Raw genomic sequence first — 19199 nt, forward strand, 5'->3', positions numbered from 1 at the left:
TCCTATAGTTAAACGTGGTGAGATACAGAGAAAAGCTACTCAGAAGTCATTTATTTAGATTGCATAGAGAGTAGGCAATGATTGCCATTGTTCCATAATAACATTTTATAAAATGGAAGACTTAAAATGACTTTAGAAAATAAATGTAAATGAAGGGCATTTTGTTTCCCTCTTAATTTTGCTTCTGGTATTTTTAGTGTTAGTAGCTAAAAGTAAGATATATTGTGTTCACATCAATGCTTAAACATGTACACAGGGAAATTCAAAACTTAAGATACTTCATTTTGCTATGGCAACATTAACTCTAGAAAGTGAAAGAGAGTGAAAAAGTTGGCTTAAAACTCAACATTCAGAAAACTAAGATCATAGCATCTGGTCCCATCAATTCATGGCAAATAGATGAGGAAACAATGGAAACAGTGAGAGACTTTATTTTGGGGGGCTCTAAAATCAGTGCAGATGGTGACTGCAGCCATGAAATTAAAAGACTCTTGCTCCTTGGAAGAAAAGTCATGCCCAACCTAGACAGCATATTAAAAAGCAGAGACATTCCTTTGCCAACAAAGGGCCATGTTCTCAAAGCTATGGTTTTTCCAGTAGTCATGTATGGATGTGAGAGTTGGACTATAAAGAAAGCCGAGCACCGAAGAATTGGTACTTTTGAACTGTGGTGTTGGAGAAGACTCTTAAGAGTCTCTTGGACTGCAAGGAGATCCAACCAGTCCATACTAAAACAAATCAATCCTGAATATTCTTTGGAAGGACAGATGCTGAAGCTGATGGAAGAACTGACTCATTGAAAAAGACCCTGATGCTGGGAAAGATTGAAGGTGGGAGAAGAAGGGGACGACAGAGGATGAGATGGTTGGATGGCATCACTGACTCAATGGACATGAGTTTGAGTAGGCTCCAGGAGTTGGTGATGAACAGGGAAGCCTGCAGTCCATGGGGTTGCAAAGAGTCGACTAAATGAACTGAACTGAACATTAACTCTTCCACAAAAGGCATTGATTCTATCCATTTGCTATATAGATTTTTAAATACATAGATTTTACATGTGCATTTTATATAATATGAGTGAATTAAAGATTCTGTGACAATTTGGCTCTCATTCTCTCACATTATTTTTTAAATTATCTCTAAATAAACTTTTGTTTTTGGTTTATATTTTTAAAGGAAATTCTAGATGCAGAATCTGTCAATATTTAATAGTATTCTCATTATTATTTATTTCTCTGTAACTTCCAAACCTTAGAAAATCCTTTTTTACAATCTTAGTCTGATAAAAAATTGTTGTTACTTTTTGCTTTCATCTTAACCCATTCCTACTGGAGAAGGGATAATCTACCCACTCCAGTATTCTTGGGCTTCCCTTACAGCTCAACTGGTAAAAAATCCTCCTGCAATGAGGGAGACCTGGGTTTGATCCCTGGGTTGGGAAGATCCCCTGGAGAAGGGAAAGGCTACCCACTCCAGTATTCTGGCCTGGAGAATTCCATAGACTGTATAGTCCATGGGGTTGTAAAGAGTCGGACACAACTGAACAACTTTCACTTTCACTAACCCATTCACAAAGGGCTGCATTATACTTGATATTTCATTAATAAAAATCTTGGTGTTTGTTTACTCCAAGAATTTCAAAGGATTTGTAGAAATGCTTATTCATGAACCTTTCATGAAAACTTTCAACAGTGGATTGATTCTGACATTTATAGAGGCTTGAATCTGTCTGAGGCTCAGGCTTCCTAAATTTCAGCTAAAGCATCATTAGAAGCATGTCTTCTTGTAATTAAAAAGAGACTACAGATTTACTATTATATTGTTATTTAAAAAGTTTGACACTAGAATTCACAATGTAGACTCAATTAAATTCTTGGAGTCACAAGTGGATGATAGGGATATATTTCATGAAACTAGAGAGCAATGTAGAAATTTTGAGATCATCAAATATTTCCTCATTTTCTAGCTGAGAAAGCTGAAATCCAAAGAGGAGGCTAAGTGACCTGCCCAAGATGATAAGAAGAGAAAAAAAAGGACTGAACCTCTGTGTCCCTAATCAAAATTTTGTTGGTTGCCATGAAGGAGGGGTGGAGGAGGGAAGGACTGGGAAGGTAGGACTAGCAGATGCAAACCATTATATGCAGGAGGAAGAAACACCAACAAGCTCTTACTATATAGCACGGGGCACTATAATCAATGTTGTGCTCAGCTTCTCAGTTGTGTCTGAGTCTTTGTGATCCTATGGACTGTAGCGCATCAGAGTCCTCTGTCCATGGCATTTTCCAGGCAAGAATACTGGAGTGTGTTACTCTTTCCTTCTCCAAGGGATCTTCCTGACCCAGGGAGGGAACCTGCATCTCTTGCATCTTCTGGCATTGGCAGGAGATTCTTTACCACTGAGCCACCTGGGAAGCCCACTATATTCAATATCATATGATAAAACATAGTGGAAAATAATATTTTTTAAAATGTCCATATGTGTATAACTGGGTCCCTTTGCTGTACAGCAGAGACTGGCACAACATCGTTGATCAATTATACTTCAATTTAAAAAAAATTAAAAAATATTACAAGAAGAGATTTATGAGTTAGAAAACAATAGAACATGGGATGGACATGTACACATTGCTGTATTTAAAATAGATAAGCGACAAGGACCTACTGGATAGCAAAATTTGGATATGGAACACTGCTCAATGTTATGAATACATGTATATGTATGGCTGAGTCTTTTTGCTGTTCACCTCAATCTATCACAACATTGTTTATTAATCGACTATAGTGAGTGAAGGCAATGGCACCCCATTGCAGTACTCTTGCCTGGAAAATCCCATGGGCAGAGGAGCCCGGTGGGCTGCAGTCCATGGGGTCGCTAAGAGTCAGACACGACTGAGCGACTTCCCTTTCACTTTTCACTTTCATGCATTGGACAAGGAAATGGCAACCCATTCCAGTGTTCTTGCCTGGAGAATCCCAGGGACAGGGGAGCCTGGTGGGCTGCCGTCTATGGGGTCGCACAGAGTCGGACACGACTGAAGCGACTTAGTAGCAGCATAGTGAGTGAAAGTCTGTCAGTCCCTATGCGACTCTTTGCAACCCCATGGACTGTAGCCCACCATCCTCCTCTGTCCATGGAATTCTCTAGGCCAGAATAGTGGAGTGAGCAGCCATTCCCTTCTCCAGGGGATCTTCCCAACCCAGGGATTTAACCCAGCTCTCCCGCATTGCAGGCAAATTCTCTACCATCTGAGCCACCAGGGAATACCCAATACAAAATAAAAGTTAAAAAAAAACAAAACAAAACAATAGAACACAGAAAATAAAACTGGTTCCAAAAAAAAAAAAAAAAAAGAAGGGAAAAGTGATATAGAAAATAAACCTAGTTTGTTAACAAGAAAAAAATTAAGTGAAGAAAATGGCACTTGAATGTTAGAATGGGTTTGTACATGCTCACAAGAGCTGACTATAAAACTGTCAGTAGACACATTGGTAGCTTGAAACCTGCCATGATAGTACTCCTTCTATGGCTTCTTTTTTTCCCCCTAGAAAATTAGAAAGCTGCTGCCAAAGGCCAACTTAGTAGAAAGGATACATGTATCCTTTCTTTCCCAAACTCCCCTCCCACCCAAGCTGCCACATAACACTGAGCCCTGTTCCAAGTTGAGAGTAAGGCTACTGTGATCTGAAGGAGGTTCTAGGGGGCTTCTGCAGCTGGAATATGGTTATAAAGTTTATAATATTTAAGGCATACATTTCTTTAATGCATTTTTCTACAGGTAAACTTCATAATTTAAGATTATATTTATTTTCTTATTTTTCTGTCAATATGATGTATATGAAAAAATGTAATTTTCTTTTCCATGATGATAGAGGAACCTGAGTCACTTTTTTTATCATTTATTCATCATTACAATTAATCATTTATATGCTCTTTTTTCTGAGTTTTTATTCAAGTTTTTTACATATTTTTCCATTTTTTTTAACCTAAATTACTTGTCTCTGTTTTTTAGATATTTTGAATTTTGATCTTTTGTTAATCATGTTGCAAATTACTTCTTCCAGACTTAGCCTGTATGTTTACCTTTGTAAAGCATTTTTAAAGTATAAATTTTAATTTTATTGTGGTCAAATGTATCAATCATTTCTACTAGAGTTTGCACTTTTTGAAACTTCTTTAAGAAGTTCTTCCTGTTGAAAGTGTTAGCTTATACTATGGTGGTAATCATTTTGCAATATATATATATAATATATATTTTGCAATATCTATATATATATACATATATTTCAGAAAATTGATATTCACATGCAAAAGAATGAAGCAAGACCCTTAACTCATAGCATATAAAAAATTAACTGGAAGTGGATTGTAAGAGCTAATTTATACACATCATACAAGAAAACTTAAGAGAAAAACTTCATGACATTGGATTTGGCAATGATTTCTTGACTATTACAACAAGAACACAGACAACAGCAGCAATATTAAATGAAAAATTTGACTCTATCAACATTTAAAATCTGTGAATTAAAGGACACAATCAACAGAGTAAAAATGCAGCCCATAGAATAAGAGAAAATATTTTAAAATCCTATATCTGACAAGGGGCTAAAACCCAGAATACAGAAAAACTCCTACAACTCAACACTAAAAATCAACCTGAATTAAAAAAAAAAAAAATGAGCAAAGCGCTTGAATATACATTTCTCCAGAGAAGATATACAATAGCTAATCAGGAAGCAACAGTTAAAACTGGACATGGAACAACAGACTGGTTCCAAATAGGAAAAGGAGTACATCAAGGCTGTATATTGTCACCCTGCTTATTTAACTTCTATGCAGAGTACATCATGAGAAATGCTGGGCGGGAAGAAGCACAAGCTGGAATCAAGATTGTTGGGAGAAATATCAATAACCTCAGATATGCAGATGACACCACCCTTATGGCAGAAAAGGAAGAGGAACTAAAAAGCCTCTTGATGAAAGTGAAAGAGGAGAGTGAAAAAGTTGGCTTAAAGCTCAACATTCAGAAATCTAAGATCATGGCATCTGGTCCCATCACTTCATGGGAAATAGATGGGGAAAGAGTGGAAACAGTGTCAGACTTTATTTTTGGAGGGCTCCAAAATCACTGCAGATGGTGATTGCAGCCATGAAATTAAAAGACGCTTACTCCTTGGAAGGAAAGTTATGATCAACCTAGATAGCATATTCAAAAGCAGAGACATTACTTTGCCAACAAAGGTCTGTCTAGTCAAGGCTATGGTTTTTCCAGTGATCATATATGGATGTGAGAGTTGGACTGTGAAGAAAGCTGAGTGCCAAAGAATTGCTTTTGAACTGTGGTGTTGGAGAAGACTCTTGAGAGTCTCTTGGACTGCAAGGAGATCCAACCAGTCCATTCTGAAGGAGATCAGTCCTGGGTGTTCTTTGGAAGGACTGATGCTGAAGCTGAAACTCCAGTACTTTGGCCACTTCATGCAAAGAGTTGACTCATTGGAAAAGACTCTTATGCTGGGAGAGATTGGGGCAGGAGGAGAAGGGGACGACAGAGGATGAGATGGCTAGATGGCATCACCGACTTGCTGGATGTGAGTTTGAGTGAACTCCGGGAGTTGGTGATGGACAGGGAGGCCTGGCGTGCTGCGATTCATGGAGTTGCAAAGAGTCGGACACAACTGAGCGACTGAACTGAACTGAACTGACATGAAAAGATGCTTAACACCACTGATTATTAGGAAAATACAAATCAAGATCACAGTGAGATACCATCATACTAAAATGGTTGCTGTAAAAACAAGCAAAAATAAAACAAAAACAAAAAATAAGAAGTCTTGGCAAGGATGTGAAGAAGTTGCAACTTTTGTATACCATTGATGGGAATGTAAAATGGTGCAGCTGCTATGTAAAACTGTACAGTGTTTCCTCAAAAAATTAAACACAGAACTACCATATGATCTAGCAATTCCAATTCTGGGTGGAATACCCAAAGGATTGAAAGCAAGATCTCAAAGAGGCATTTGTACACCCATGTTCATAGCAAAACTATTCGTAACCCAAGTGCCCCAAAATTGATGAATGGATAAGCTAAATATAATATATATATATATATATATATATATATATTCAATAAAATATTACTTAGCCTTAAGAAGAAACAAAAGTCCGACATGAACTATAACATGGCTGAACCTTGAGAACATTTTTGTTGTTGTTCATTTGCTAAGTTGTGCTGGATTCTTCACGACCCCATGAACTGCAGCATGCCAGGCTTCCCTGTCTTTCACTATCTCCCTGAGTTTGTTCAAAGTCATGTCCACTGGGTCAGTGATGCCATCCAACCATCCCATCCTCTGTCACCCCCTTCTCCTCTTGCCCTCAATCTTTCCCAGCGTCACGGTCTTTCCCAATGAGTGGGCTCTTCACATCAGATGGCCAAAGCTGAGCTTCAGCATCAGTCCTTCCAATGAATATTCAGGCCTGATTTCCTTTAGGATTGACTGGTTTGATCTCCTTGCTGTCCAAGGGACTGTCAAGAGTCTTCTTCAGCACCACAGTTGAAAAACACAAATTCTTTGGCATTCAGTCTTCTTTATGGTCCAACTTTCACATACGTACATGATTACTGGTTGAAAACATTATGCTAAGTCAAATAAGCCAGTTACAAAGAGAAAAATGTTATTTGTTTCCACTGCATGAGATACTTAGTCAAGTTCATAGTGACAGAAAAAAGAATGGTGGTTGCCAGGTGCTGAGGGGAGAGGGGAATGAGGAATGAAGAGTTCAATGGTCAGGGTTTCTGCTGGGGAAGATGAAAAAGTGCTAGAGATAGATGTTGGTGACAGTTGCACAAAAGTGTCAGTATGCTTAGTGCCACAGAACTGTACACTGAAAAATGCTTAAAATGGTAAATTTCATTGTATGAATTCTTCATTACAATAAAAAGAAAAACCAATTACTTTAAACAGCCATATGTGATTGGGGCTACTGTACTGGGCAACACAAGGTTAAATGAGCAACAGTCTTTGGAATAATATGAAGTGGGAACAGAAATAAAAAATGGTCAACAACACATATATATAGATAGATATATAGATCAGACCCCAAAACATCAGACGTTTGAGTCTTCCGGTCAGTGGACAGTGGGTTTCCCAGGTGGCTCAGAGGTAGAGAATCTGCCTGCCAATGCAGGAGACACAGGTTCAGTCCCTGGGTCAGGAAGATCCGCTGGAGAAGGAAATGGCAACCTAATACAGTATTCTTGCTTGGGAAATCCCATGGATAGAGGAGCCTGGCAGGCTGAAGTCCATGGGGCCACAAAGAATCAAACATGACTTAGCAACTGAACATGATAACACAACACAGTCAGTGGACAGCGGTGTGGACAAAGTGACCGACCCCACTGGTTGTCGCTCCCAGTCTCAAACTAATGGCTTAGACCCTATGTCTCTCCCTAATTCACATCAGGTTCTCTATTTTGGGAATTTTGAAAGGTGCTTTGAAGAACCTTGTGACCTTAAAGACAGAAGACATGTTATTGTACTATTGGAAACATATTTTTAGTTTTCTTGAAAAAACATCAAGAGTGAAATTGACTGTACTATATAGATTCATGAAATGTCTCTTTTGGCAATAGGTGATTTTTATACAAGGGTCAATATTTGGACGCTTTCCCAGGAAATGGTCACTGCAAAAAAAAAAAACAAAAAGCCATGGAAATTTATTATCATGTTACTGTTATCCACAACTAAACAACTAATTAATATTTATTTCATGAAAAAGTAATGGGTATTAATGTGAAAAATCAATGTGTGAGTACACTCTGAGTTAATGTACTCAGCACCCAGAATTTTTAAATTCTGAGTATTTCCAAATTAAAACCATTTATTTGCTATAGTTTTCTCAATACCTCTAACTGATCAATATAAGATGTGACTCTCCAGTAATGAGGTATCATTAGGTAAGGAGTATAATTATAAATGTACTGAATTATAGAAGCTTCTTTTTAGAACCAGAGTCCATAAAACACAGTTGGGAAATACCCTTTCACCAATCAGCTGAAGCAGTATAAAGATAGCACAGTGGAAAAGTTGAATTAATCTGGGGATTAAAGATAAGTCAGGTGAGACTGCAGGACCATTAGCTGAACCATGCAAGGAAATAACATTTAGAAAATGGTCTTGAAGCTGAAGTACAAATATGTAAAAAATTGAGAAGGAATCTAAGGCTCAATAAAGTTAGGCTTTGGATAGCAAACTCAAGATTTTTATATTATTTTATGAAAAGAGGAAAGAAAATTTTGGTGCACAGGAGTTGGGTGGATGCCGTTTAATGGCCAGATATGGCATAAGTTAACTGACAAGAGTCAAGAATTAGACCATAGACTAGTTGAACTGTCACTTGAGCTGGAGTCCTGACTGTCCACACCAAGGCAGGAATGAAGTTTGGGAATACCAGGGTGATTACTTGATCTTTTAGTCTAGCGCTCAATACTTTACAGTTGATTGTAACCTGAAAGCTTTTTATTAGCCTGAACCCAGTTCCTTTCAAGATCAGAACTTATAGTTGATCTAAAAAGACAGTTTTGTCTCTTGCTATACAATTAAATGTGAGTTTCTTTCCTGAACTGCTGCCATCCACACACCTTCTGTTACCAGGAAACAAGACTGGCACATGCTATTTCCTTCTGAAAGTGACATGAGAAATATGGATTCACCCTCTGCAGGACATCATTTCTGCCAGTGCCCATGAGATGGAAATCAAGAAATGAACAGAAAAAAGATGTGAGGCATAACGAGTTTTATCCACCATGACCAAGTTATTACACAAGTAATGAGGTAGAACCTCTCTACTTTTAATAATAATGGAGTGGATATCATTGAGATTACTGAATCAAATTAATAAATTAGCTACCGATAAGAAAAAAACAAGATAATAAATGCAAGGTTTTTTTTTTTCCTTTCATCAAAATGCCCTATAAATGTATGATCTGAGGTGAGTTGTCAAGTTTCAATTCCTACTCAGCTACATCCTTTCCTTTAAATAAGCGAACATAGTACCTAAGAGTCATTAGAGGTAAGGTATACAGCTGACACAATTCCTCCTTAAAATGGAAAACCCAAGGCAATAACAGTAATGCATAGGGTCAAGTGCAGTGAATTTAGGTGAGAGGCACAAAGAAAGATTCAAATTAGCTACCTCTTTGCAAAGGAAGAGGCTCTGCAGATGGCGACAGCAGCAAAACCTCAGCTTCCTGTGTTTCATTTCCAATTCACACCCTCTCCTGTTTCTGGTTATTAATAACTGTATCTTCCTTTTGGCTTCACAAAGGGGCATAAAACTACTCATCAGGCAGCAGGAAAAAATGATAACCAGTAACAGTCTAGACATTTCATTATTCAAATCAGCATAAAATGATTATGCAAAATCCCTAGGAACTGAAGTGACCCTCTTTTCACTTTTAAAACTATACTTTGACTAATAGAAAATCTGTCTTAAATATCCTTTAACAAGACTCCTCAAATGTATCTCTCTTCTTTGACACAGTTATATATAATCCAGAGCATTGTAAAACGTCTTCCTGATCTTAACTAGCAACATGGCTCGATTCATCATTCACTTTAAATTAATGAGATTATTTGTTCAAGAGATGTTATTAATGGATCGTATAATATCCATCAGATAAAATACGAATACAATGTTGAAAGCAAGCAAATTAAGTCGTCATAGGCCTTGAAAAGTACTGACTGAGGCTACCATGAGAGTCTGATTTGTAGGAAATTAAGACTTAATTAATGGTTCAGAATGTATTTTCCTACTATTATTTTTGAGTGTGAAATAAATCTGTGAAACCAGCAAAGACCAGCAAAATGTACAAATTTGAACTTCTAACGAATATAATGACACTTAAAATCTCGAAAGTCACCCTTAAAACATTAAGTCATTCCACTGAAGTCAAAAACAATTTTAAAATATTTGGATAAAGGGCCAAGCAATGTCATCAATACATATTAACCAGAGGCAAAACGTAAGGAGGAGAGGGCAGAGATGCGTCATATTTTATTATAAGCTATAATTAATAGTGGGCTTCCCAGGTGGCTCAGCAGTAAAGAAAACATCTGCCAATGCAGGAGATGCAGTCTCAATTCCTGGGTGGGGAAGATAACCTGGAGAAGGAAATGGCAGCCCACTCCAATAATCTTGCCTGGATGGAAAATCCCATGAACAGAGGAGCCTGGCGGGCTACAGACCAAGGGATCCTAAAAGAGTTGGACATGATTTGGGGACTGAAACAACAACATAATTAATTGTAGCCTTTTCTTACTAAAAACACTCAACAATCATTTAAAAAACTGTCACCATAAGGTAGTATCTTGACATTGCCACACATCTTATATAACTGTAATAACAAATGCCATGTTGAATCATTACTTTTGCTCATGTTTCTTTGTGTGTCTGTGTTTCCCAGAAAAACAAAATCTACAGTAAAACAGTAGCTTTCATTCCTATGGTAGGATACTTTTTAACTGCATTAACTGTTTGGATTTTAAACTCTCCTGTGAAGTTGATAAGAAGAGTATTACTTTCCTCCTTTACAAATGAATAAAGATAGTCAGAGACTGGTCCAGAATCACCTGGTATTTGGACTAAAAAATCCAGGGATTTTTTCATTGAGCTTTGCTCTCCCTTGGTCTGCCCTTCGTGTGGTTGGAAGGGCAGAAATGTCAGCTCCCTTTAAAGGGGAGACTATAAAAATGCAAAGGAAGAAACAGCAATGACCCCTGAGGGAAAAAAGGCTCCTGACAAAATTCTGACTGGTCTCCTGATTTATTAAAAATACTGCTCAGAGCAAAAGGGTCTAAAACTGATACAATGTTTAATTTTCCTGTCACAATTATAGAATCAGATGGTTGAACCCAGTTCTTTGTATGTAAGTATAAAATATGAGCTGAAATTAAATACTAAATCATGAGCTAGCATTAAAAGACATCACATGCCACATATATATACATATTTTTTCCCTGAGGGATATTAGCAAATCATACACTTTATCTTCAGAATAATATTTAAACACACTGCAAAGTAGCATAGACCAAAAATCAGTCCCCCAAGCTCCAGGAGTTTGGTTTTATGACTAATTCAGGATGGATAATTAAAACAATACTAATTACAGAAATGAATCTGTTCTTTTTGACCAAAAAGACCTATCTGCTAAGAACCAGGCTCAGATCATGTTGACTTACACATGTAAATTTTATAATACCACTCCCTGCTTTGATGGAGCCTTTTAATTTTGCAGCAGGCTTTTCACATACTAATACCCACTATTATGATGCCGCTGTTATTTTTAAGGAGAAAACCTTCCTCTTCCTGTCTCCATGCCTCACCTTGTGAAGTCTGTCATCTCCATCATGATCATACACATCTGTTTGGCCAGCACAATGATATCATTGCCGCTGTCATCCCATTTGGCCACTTCAGCATCCAGCTTGCTTTTCTCTTGGTGGAATATCTCCACCTGTTCAGCTATTTTTGCCTTCTCCTCTTGCGGTAGTTGTGCCATGATGGCCTGTGTGGGTTACAGAAAAAGTATGACTGATGATGACAAAAGGAGCACAGACAGAAGGTCAACTCTGCCTCCAGTTAACAGCAAACCCAGACCCTGACAAGGCCGGTAGGCCGTCCCACCATTCTGGAAAATACCCTTTTCTCCAGTCCCAGGAAGGAAAAAGCACAGACTGGTAAGGTCCCCGAATTTCCTGTCCCCATTCTCACATACAAAAAATAACCAAGATCCAAAGGGACGTGCACGTTGACAGTAGCAGAACCTCTCTATGGCTGTGATGACACATGTTTGTTCAAAAGAATCTATTCCTGACAATTTTTATGTTTGGTCTTGGGAAACTTTTACTGGATGAAAGAATGCACCTCTTTCAACACTGAAATCTGTTCAGAGAAGGGAAAAAAAGAGAACAGGCCTTCTGTTGCTGGGAAGGAAAAGAATTTTAAAGAATATCTGAGCATCCCAAGTGGGGTGGGGAGACAATCTGTGGGTGTTAATGAAACCATCCATAGTTAAATGCCAAACAAAAATCCTTTATCCAGGGCACTTCAGGGATGGCATATCCATTCCCAGCCCTTCACTGTGGAAATCCTGGGTCAGCCATGGCTCCTTGGAGAGCCTATGAGTATGCACAGAAAAGCTGTGATGGGATAAAATGTAGGATTAGGAAGGAAAAGTTGATTTTCAACAGTTGTTAGTAGGGGAATGTAGAAAAGGAAGAACTACTGTTGATTCTCACTATTTGTGGATTTTTTTTTATTTGCAAATTTTCCTACTCTTTAAAACCTATCTGAACTCACAAATCAATATTTGTGATGCTTTCAGTCATTCACAGACATGCGCAGAGCTGCCAAAATTTGTCATCTGACATCCATGTTCCCAGATGAGGTGGAACAAAGGTGTCTCTGCCTTCTTGTATTAGCACTCATACCAGAAACCCCACATCTTTGCACTTTTTGTTGGTGGTTTAGTTGTTTAACGTGGTCCCCAACCCTAGTGTAGAAGTGCTATCTCATATCTCTAAGCACAAGAAGGCTACAAAGTGCCTAATGAAGAAAATATATGTATTATATGAACTTTGTTCACACACATGAGTTTTAGTGCTCTTAGATATGAATTCAGTGTTCATGAACCAAAACTAGGGGAAAAAACAGAAGCATTCATTAAACAAGATTATGTATCCATGGGTTGAAGGAAATGTTAAGACTAGCAGGTCTCAGGAACCTAACCCTGTATTTCCCATAGGAATAATGATTCTGTAGTTGCTAATTAAGCGTTCACGGTGACTTTATAGAACATGAGGCCATGAATAAAGAGAACCAACTGTATTTGTTAAACACTATTTATGTAACAGGTGCTGAGTGAAATGTCTGACACCAGTTCATGTCATCACCTTTTGTAGCCTGCGTCACTGAAAACAGCATGTCGATCAGTGTGTTAGCACTGAGGTCCTTCTGGTGCTGGGATACATGTATCCTCCAGAAGAAAGACCGAGAAAGCATGATTTGGGATACATATAGTTTTTACAAAGGACAAGTAAATAACACCCAAAAAACAAAACTGCTTTCTAAATTGTAAAGCTCCTCCCAGTATAAGTGAATAGTTCTAAGGAGGGGTAGCTGATATCTAACTGAAATATCAGGGGATACAAGATTAGAAGAACTGGGCTCAACCTGGCTCTGTCACTGACTTAAGACCTCATTGCTACTGGATCACATCCTTAACTTTTTGAAATATAAGATTAGCAGACAATTACCTCAATTACTTCAAAATGCTATGATGGACAGAAAATAAAATAATAAATGTTCTACATGTTTGTCTGAAAAAATGACAGTAAGCATGTATGGGATTACTGTTACCATTGTTGTCATTATTTCTATGAGCTTTCCTTTCCAGCTGCTTCTCTAGCTTATTACATAGTTGCCATCAAAGAGAAGAGATGGAATCAGAGACTGTGTGACCACCTATAAATGGAAATCAACATGGTTCCTTGAACACAGTCATGCATCCTGGGTACTATACTAAAAGACTTAAAATGTCAAACATTTAATCTACTTAATTATTTTATAAGATTAATACTATTATTACCCCTATTTTATTAATAATGATACCTAGATCCAGGAAAGTTAATTAACTCTGAACATTACACAACTAATGAACTGTAAGAATAGGATTCAAAGCCAGGTCAGCTAACACCATACTTAACCATCCTGCACAATGAGATCACCATGCAGGACAGTGCAGGTGAGACACTGCCTAGTGATTCCAGTCCAATGGGGCAAAGGTCACTGAACCTGCAGCCTCTGTCCACTAGGCTGAGCATCCTGGAGTCGAGGCTTCATCTGCCCAGGATAAAAGGATCTGATTTGCATAAAAGTGTCCTTGAACTAGCAGCTTTCCAGATGCTACCTGTTACTAACAATGTCTACTAAACGCCATGCATATATGTGTGTGACTTTATACAAATAACATGTGTCTTCATGTGTATGATGTCTGTGTGTGTATATATATATATATTATATATATATATATAAACTTAGGTCTCTAAATATGTGTGTGCATGTGTATACAAATATTAAAAATCCATATTTTAAAAGTCAAACTAGTTCAGATACAATAGTTAAAGTATTTAAAATACTACTATCCAAAAAATATTTTAAAGTAGTTTTAAAATGTATTTAAAAAGAGTTAATATACAAAAGTTTGTTATAAACTCACATATGCAACATCGTACTAATTCCAAGGCAGCTATTCCAATACTTTTGAGATAAGTTTGGGATTTGCACAAGTTTCCTGAAGCACTCCATCTGATATTCTAAAGGTGTCTAAGATTCATTTGTCCTCCTCATACAAAATTGATAACCATGTTTTACTTATACCCTACAAGTCCTAATCAGCAACATTTAAAGCATCTATTAGGTACTTCTCGTAAAAAAAAAAAAAAAAGAAGAATCTATAAAACTGCTGGGCAGACCTCCAGATTCTACATTCAATATCCAGATTCTAGCAATAAACCTATCATTGTCCCCAAAGGATTAATTTGTGTATTAAAAGGTTACACGTGTCTGTCAACTGTTTTCACTTGAGTTTCAATCGTGCAGTTTAGTATTTGAATATTAACTGCCTTGCTCTAACCCTCTGATTTCTATTAATGTCCTGCCTCTGACTTCTCTTTGAGTTTCCTGAGGGCAAAGACCCCAGCATCTGCCTCGGTGTAGAAACTAAAGGCATACCTTTTGATGGACTGTTCACACATCTCTCCACGCACCCTATTGACACAGTTTGAGAGAAGTTAACAGAACTGACAAACGTTTTCTGAGGGCACAATTCGGAAGAAAAACCAGCCCCTTCAAAGCAAATTTGCAAAGGAAGCTGCTATTTTGACACTGGGGTGCTTCACCCACATAATGCACTTAATGGTGTGTGACTTGGGTGTAAGAGTCATTACATTTGCTTCTGCTAACGTAGCTATCGATGAAGCAAAGTCGTTTCCTAAATATTCTTAAAATGCTCTTGGCTTTTAAAAATTCATAGTTGACCTTTCTGAAACTGGAATTTAAAAAAAGGTTATCTATAAACAGTAGATCACAAACTGTGAAATTTGCAAGTTAATCAAATTAAAATTCAACACATGAGTTTTAATTAGGTCTTATCAATGTAACTCAGCAGTTTGAAATGTTAACACATTAAAGCCCTTCTAGCTGGGGGCGGGGGGGGGGGGAACAGCTTAGAGGCTGGCTACATTCAAGTCAAGTTGAATACAAAATACATAATGTGCAACTGTTCATTCCCTCAAACTAAGGAAACATATGAAAAATGGTTTTGATGATGCAGGGGAAAGAGAACAAATCCGTTTTTCTGTTTGTGTCATGTGGTCGCCTGGGGTGGTCTGAGATTTTCCTCTGCTTTCTGTGTAGCCAAGCACAGCTGTCCAGATTGTTGATCTGGGACCCCAATTCGGTGGCCTCAGACATTTGAATTCACAACGTTTCTTACCCCCGTGCCTTAGGCTCCTAGTCTTTCTTCTGAACATCCAACCATTTTCTTGTGTGTGATTGTTCTAAACTTTATTAAGTGAAGAAAGTGAAAGTGTTAGTCACTCAGTCATGTCTGACTTTTTGCGACCCCATGGACTGTAGCCCGCCAGTCTCCTCTGTCTGTGGAATTCTCCAGACAAGTATATAGGAGTGGGTTACCATTTCCTTCTCCAGAGGATCTTCCCAACCCAGGGGAAACCTGGGTCTTTGATTGAATCCAGACTCTATCATCTGAGCCACCAGTAAAGCCCAAACTTTATTAAATAAAAATGTGTATCACTGACAAAAGCCAGCAACCACTCAGTCCAGAATTTTTTCGTCAATTTAAATCTCAAGGAGCTTTTTTCTAGTCTCAAAAGAATTATTTTCCCAATCCCAAAATGAAAAATGACTTTTAAAGTCTTTGGACATCTGAACTGAAAAGTGTTAGTATCTTAAACACACAGCAATAGTCTACCATGAAAAGTTTAAGTATATGCATGTTTATAAATAATGATTTAAAAGGTTAAAACTTAATGTGCCCATTTCTCTTCACTTGGTTTTAAAGCAAGATAATAAACATAAGTAATTAAGGAGTGGGTGACTTTTACCTGTCTCAGGCTGTGAAGTGAATTGGAAAATTAAGGTTCTTGTCTCATTAATTCAAGTGAAAACTTTCAGGATGGTCTAAATTATCCAGCTCTTTCAGGTTAAATTATTGGCCAGCCTTCTAATGAATGACTATGTTATGCTACAGGCATCATCATCTTCTTCATAAACTTAACATTATGTAATAACTCTTGGATAACTCTTGGGATACTTTTCATCATGCTTTCTCCTAATGATATTAAGAAGTAGGATGATACATGTATATATATAGAGAGAGAGAGGGAGAGAGAGTGCACACACAAGGAGATGAGGCATAGAGAGGTTACGAAAGTTACCCCAAAGCCGTACAGCTTGCCCTAATCCATTTTTAAAATAAGGTTTGTGTGACTCCAAATAATATGTTTTATCATGAAGGTTAAATGCCAAAGAGTTGTTGATTAATTTTAACTATGTCAGCTTTTGAAGAAAGAAGTTTATAAGATATCATGTTTAGGATCAAAGGTCCTGATAATTTCTATATTTCATCAGAGCAAGGTATGATTGTTCTCCATTCAAATCCCACCCCCCCCCCACCTCTGTGTGTATGTTTCTCTCTCATAAAGCATTGTAGACAAGCAGCAGACGGAAACACATAAAGGGAACAAAGCTTCACTCTAATTTGAGAATTTGAGAGCAATGTTGAAATGGTACTAAAGTATTTTTTCCCACCTTAACCTCCTCTTGGATTTAATTTGCCATTTTCAGAGAATTTCCCTGAATGAGAACACAAAGTAACCAGAGGAGAGCTGGCTGCTGGAAAGAGCAACTGCCTCTGTCAGAGACAACTTTTGCCTCCTCCACACTTTTGAACAAGTTAACACACTTCTCTGGTCAAAAGTTCGACCATCTGTCATCTCAGCAATTCAATGCACCCTCTTATTTCCAACTTATGGCCGTAATTCTATGTCTCTGATTTGTCATCATATGATTATAGGCTTAAATAGGCTGACTCAATAACTAATGCTGTCTGCTGCAAGTTACTCATACAAACCTCATGATGGTTTGCAAAGACAAATCAGCAAATGCTGAATTACAGGGGTAGTTTGTTCTTACTATCCTGGCCCATGTTCATCATTCATGCTGACAAAACTTTCAAAAAAGACCATTGTCTTCTCACCTACTGGGTGAAGAAATAATGGATGATGAAGATAGATGTCATCTGACTTTTGTTTCCACTCACTGTAACTGACTTGACCTTGAATGTAAGATGCATGAAATGGAAGTATAATGAGACTGCATTTTTCCTTGTAAAAAGTGAGGCTGTACCAATACTAGGTTGCAGTTAGTCAATCAAATTGACTTTGACCTGATTAATGTTTAGGTGAATTACTCAAACTTGCCCTTTGTCACTGACATAAAAATGCTTGTTTTACTTCATTTTGAAGATGAATTGATCTGACTGATGAATTAGTGTAGTGTTACACCAGTACAGGCTCAAAAGACTCTCAGCTTAATCAACTTCCCTATTTTCAATATTTTAAGGGGAGTAACTAAAGTCTACAAGGAATCTTTTAAAGTAGGGAGCTTCACACTCTTCTGTGCACCTTTCTGCTCTCACCAGCCCGTGATAAGAGATTTCTCTTCCAAAAGATGACAATTTTCAGTCATCCCTTACTGAGCACTCAATGTGTGTCAGATATTATGCTCATTATTTTATAAATGTTAAGTGATCAAAACTTCAAAGGAATCTTATCAAACAAGCCTATTATTTACTTATAGATTATTAAAAAAAATAAAGCTCAGAGAAAGTAAGCAGCATGTACCAGAGCATAGTCTTCACCCTACTCATTACAATTCAGAACTAAGTCTGTCTGAAATCAAATCCAGTGCATCTCCAATGTTCTAACTTTTACTCTCACACTTCCCCCAACAATGTCCATTTCTATCTTCTAGATCATTTAATTGTTGGATGAGACTATCAGGAGAAATGGGACCTTCTTGACTCAACATAAAGCTTAGTCTTCTCTGAGTTATCTTTATTTTAACCTTTGATTGGCTATTTTCTACTCTTTTTCAGAATTCTTATGCCAGTTTGAACTTTCTGGAGTTTCTAGATCCTTATTCTAAATTGCCATCTCTATCTCATTCTTCCTATTCATTATCTTTTAATAAGTAAAACTTTACAAAAGAGAATTAGAATATCCATTAGGATATCTCAGTTATACTATAATTACATTATTTTAGCCCTATGGAAGCTGCACCTTTAAAGGGAAGAGAATCTTACCCTCTTTTGCAATCCCCAGGAATTTTATCTGCTGCTCCCTGACTTGATTACTGGCAGCTTATCCTCAAGAAGCTCCAGCTAATAAGACTGGTCAGATTCCAGAATATTCTTTGGAACATTTTTATTGGTGGACTGTCTCACAGAGTGTTCAAGAGAGTTCAAATGTCAGCCACAGTGGTGATCTTTTTATGGTTCTTGCTCCACAGCCTTTAACTGTTATATTTCTTGTATGTCTCTGTAATTTCTTTTTCAATCACATGGATCTGGGGCTGCTGCCTTGGGCCTAGGTAGGTCTCAAGGGAAAAACTTCTTTCTCAACTCTGATGTCCCTGAACCAACTGCAAAATATGTGATCTTGTTTCTCAGATACCCTAGGCCAGAGTGTGGAGCAATAACAACCCCACTGGTAACAAAGTAGTACTCTCATTCTCCCTTTGTGGCTGTCACCTATGTGGTTAACAAGCTTGGAAACTTTAAGAAGAACTATGAAGTCTGGGAAAAGGTAAGATCTGAGCATTCCCTTATACCCTGGTCACTGAACCATCTAATCATGACCTCTAACCCCCACCAAATTCACAATACACACAAGTTTTGCTGTGATATGGCTGCTATGATTTCAGTGATGGAAACAGAAGGAAGTAAGAAGGAATCAGAATCAGTGGTGGTGATTTCACTGTGTAAAATGTGAACTGCTAGAAATGAAACAACCCCAGATGACAGCCTGGATTTTTGAGCCATGAATCTCTGGGG

The 19199-nt window shown here is 37.7% G+C and overlaps 1 protein-coding gene across 5 annotated transcripts in view; it reads right to left on the reverse strand.

The window, feature by feature from the left end:
• Window positions 1-19199, reverse strand: part of CTNNA2 (catenin alpha 2) — a 1361081-nt gene that overhangs the window by 48374 nt on the left and 1293508 nt on the right. For all 5 annotated transcript variants that reach the window (NM_001372104.1, XM_010810060.3, XM_010810059.3 and 2 more), the window contains one exon: window positions 11386-11567. In NM_001372104.1, coding sequence (NP_001359033.1) covers window positions 11386-11567 — 182 coding nt within the window. The remainder of the gene's footprint in view (window positions 1-11385; window positions 11568-19199) is intronic.

The sequence above is a fragment of the Bos taurus genome, chromosome 11 (genome assembly GCF_002263795.3).
Source record: "Bos taurus isolate L1 Dominette 01449 registration number 42190680 breed Hereford chromosome 11, ARS-UCD2.0, whole genome shotgun sequence".
Taxonomy (NCBI): Eukaryota; Metazoa; Chordata; class Mammalia; order Artiodactyla; family Bovidae; genus Bos; species Bos taurus.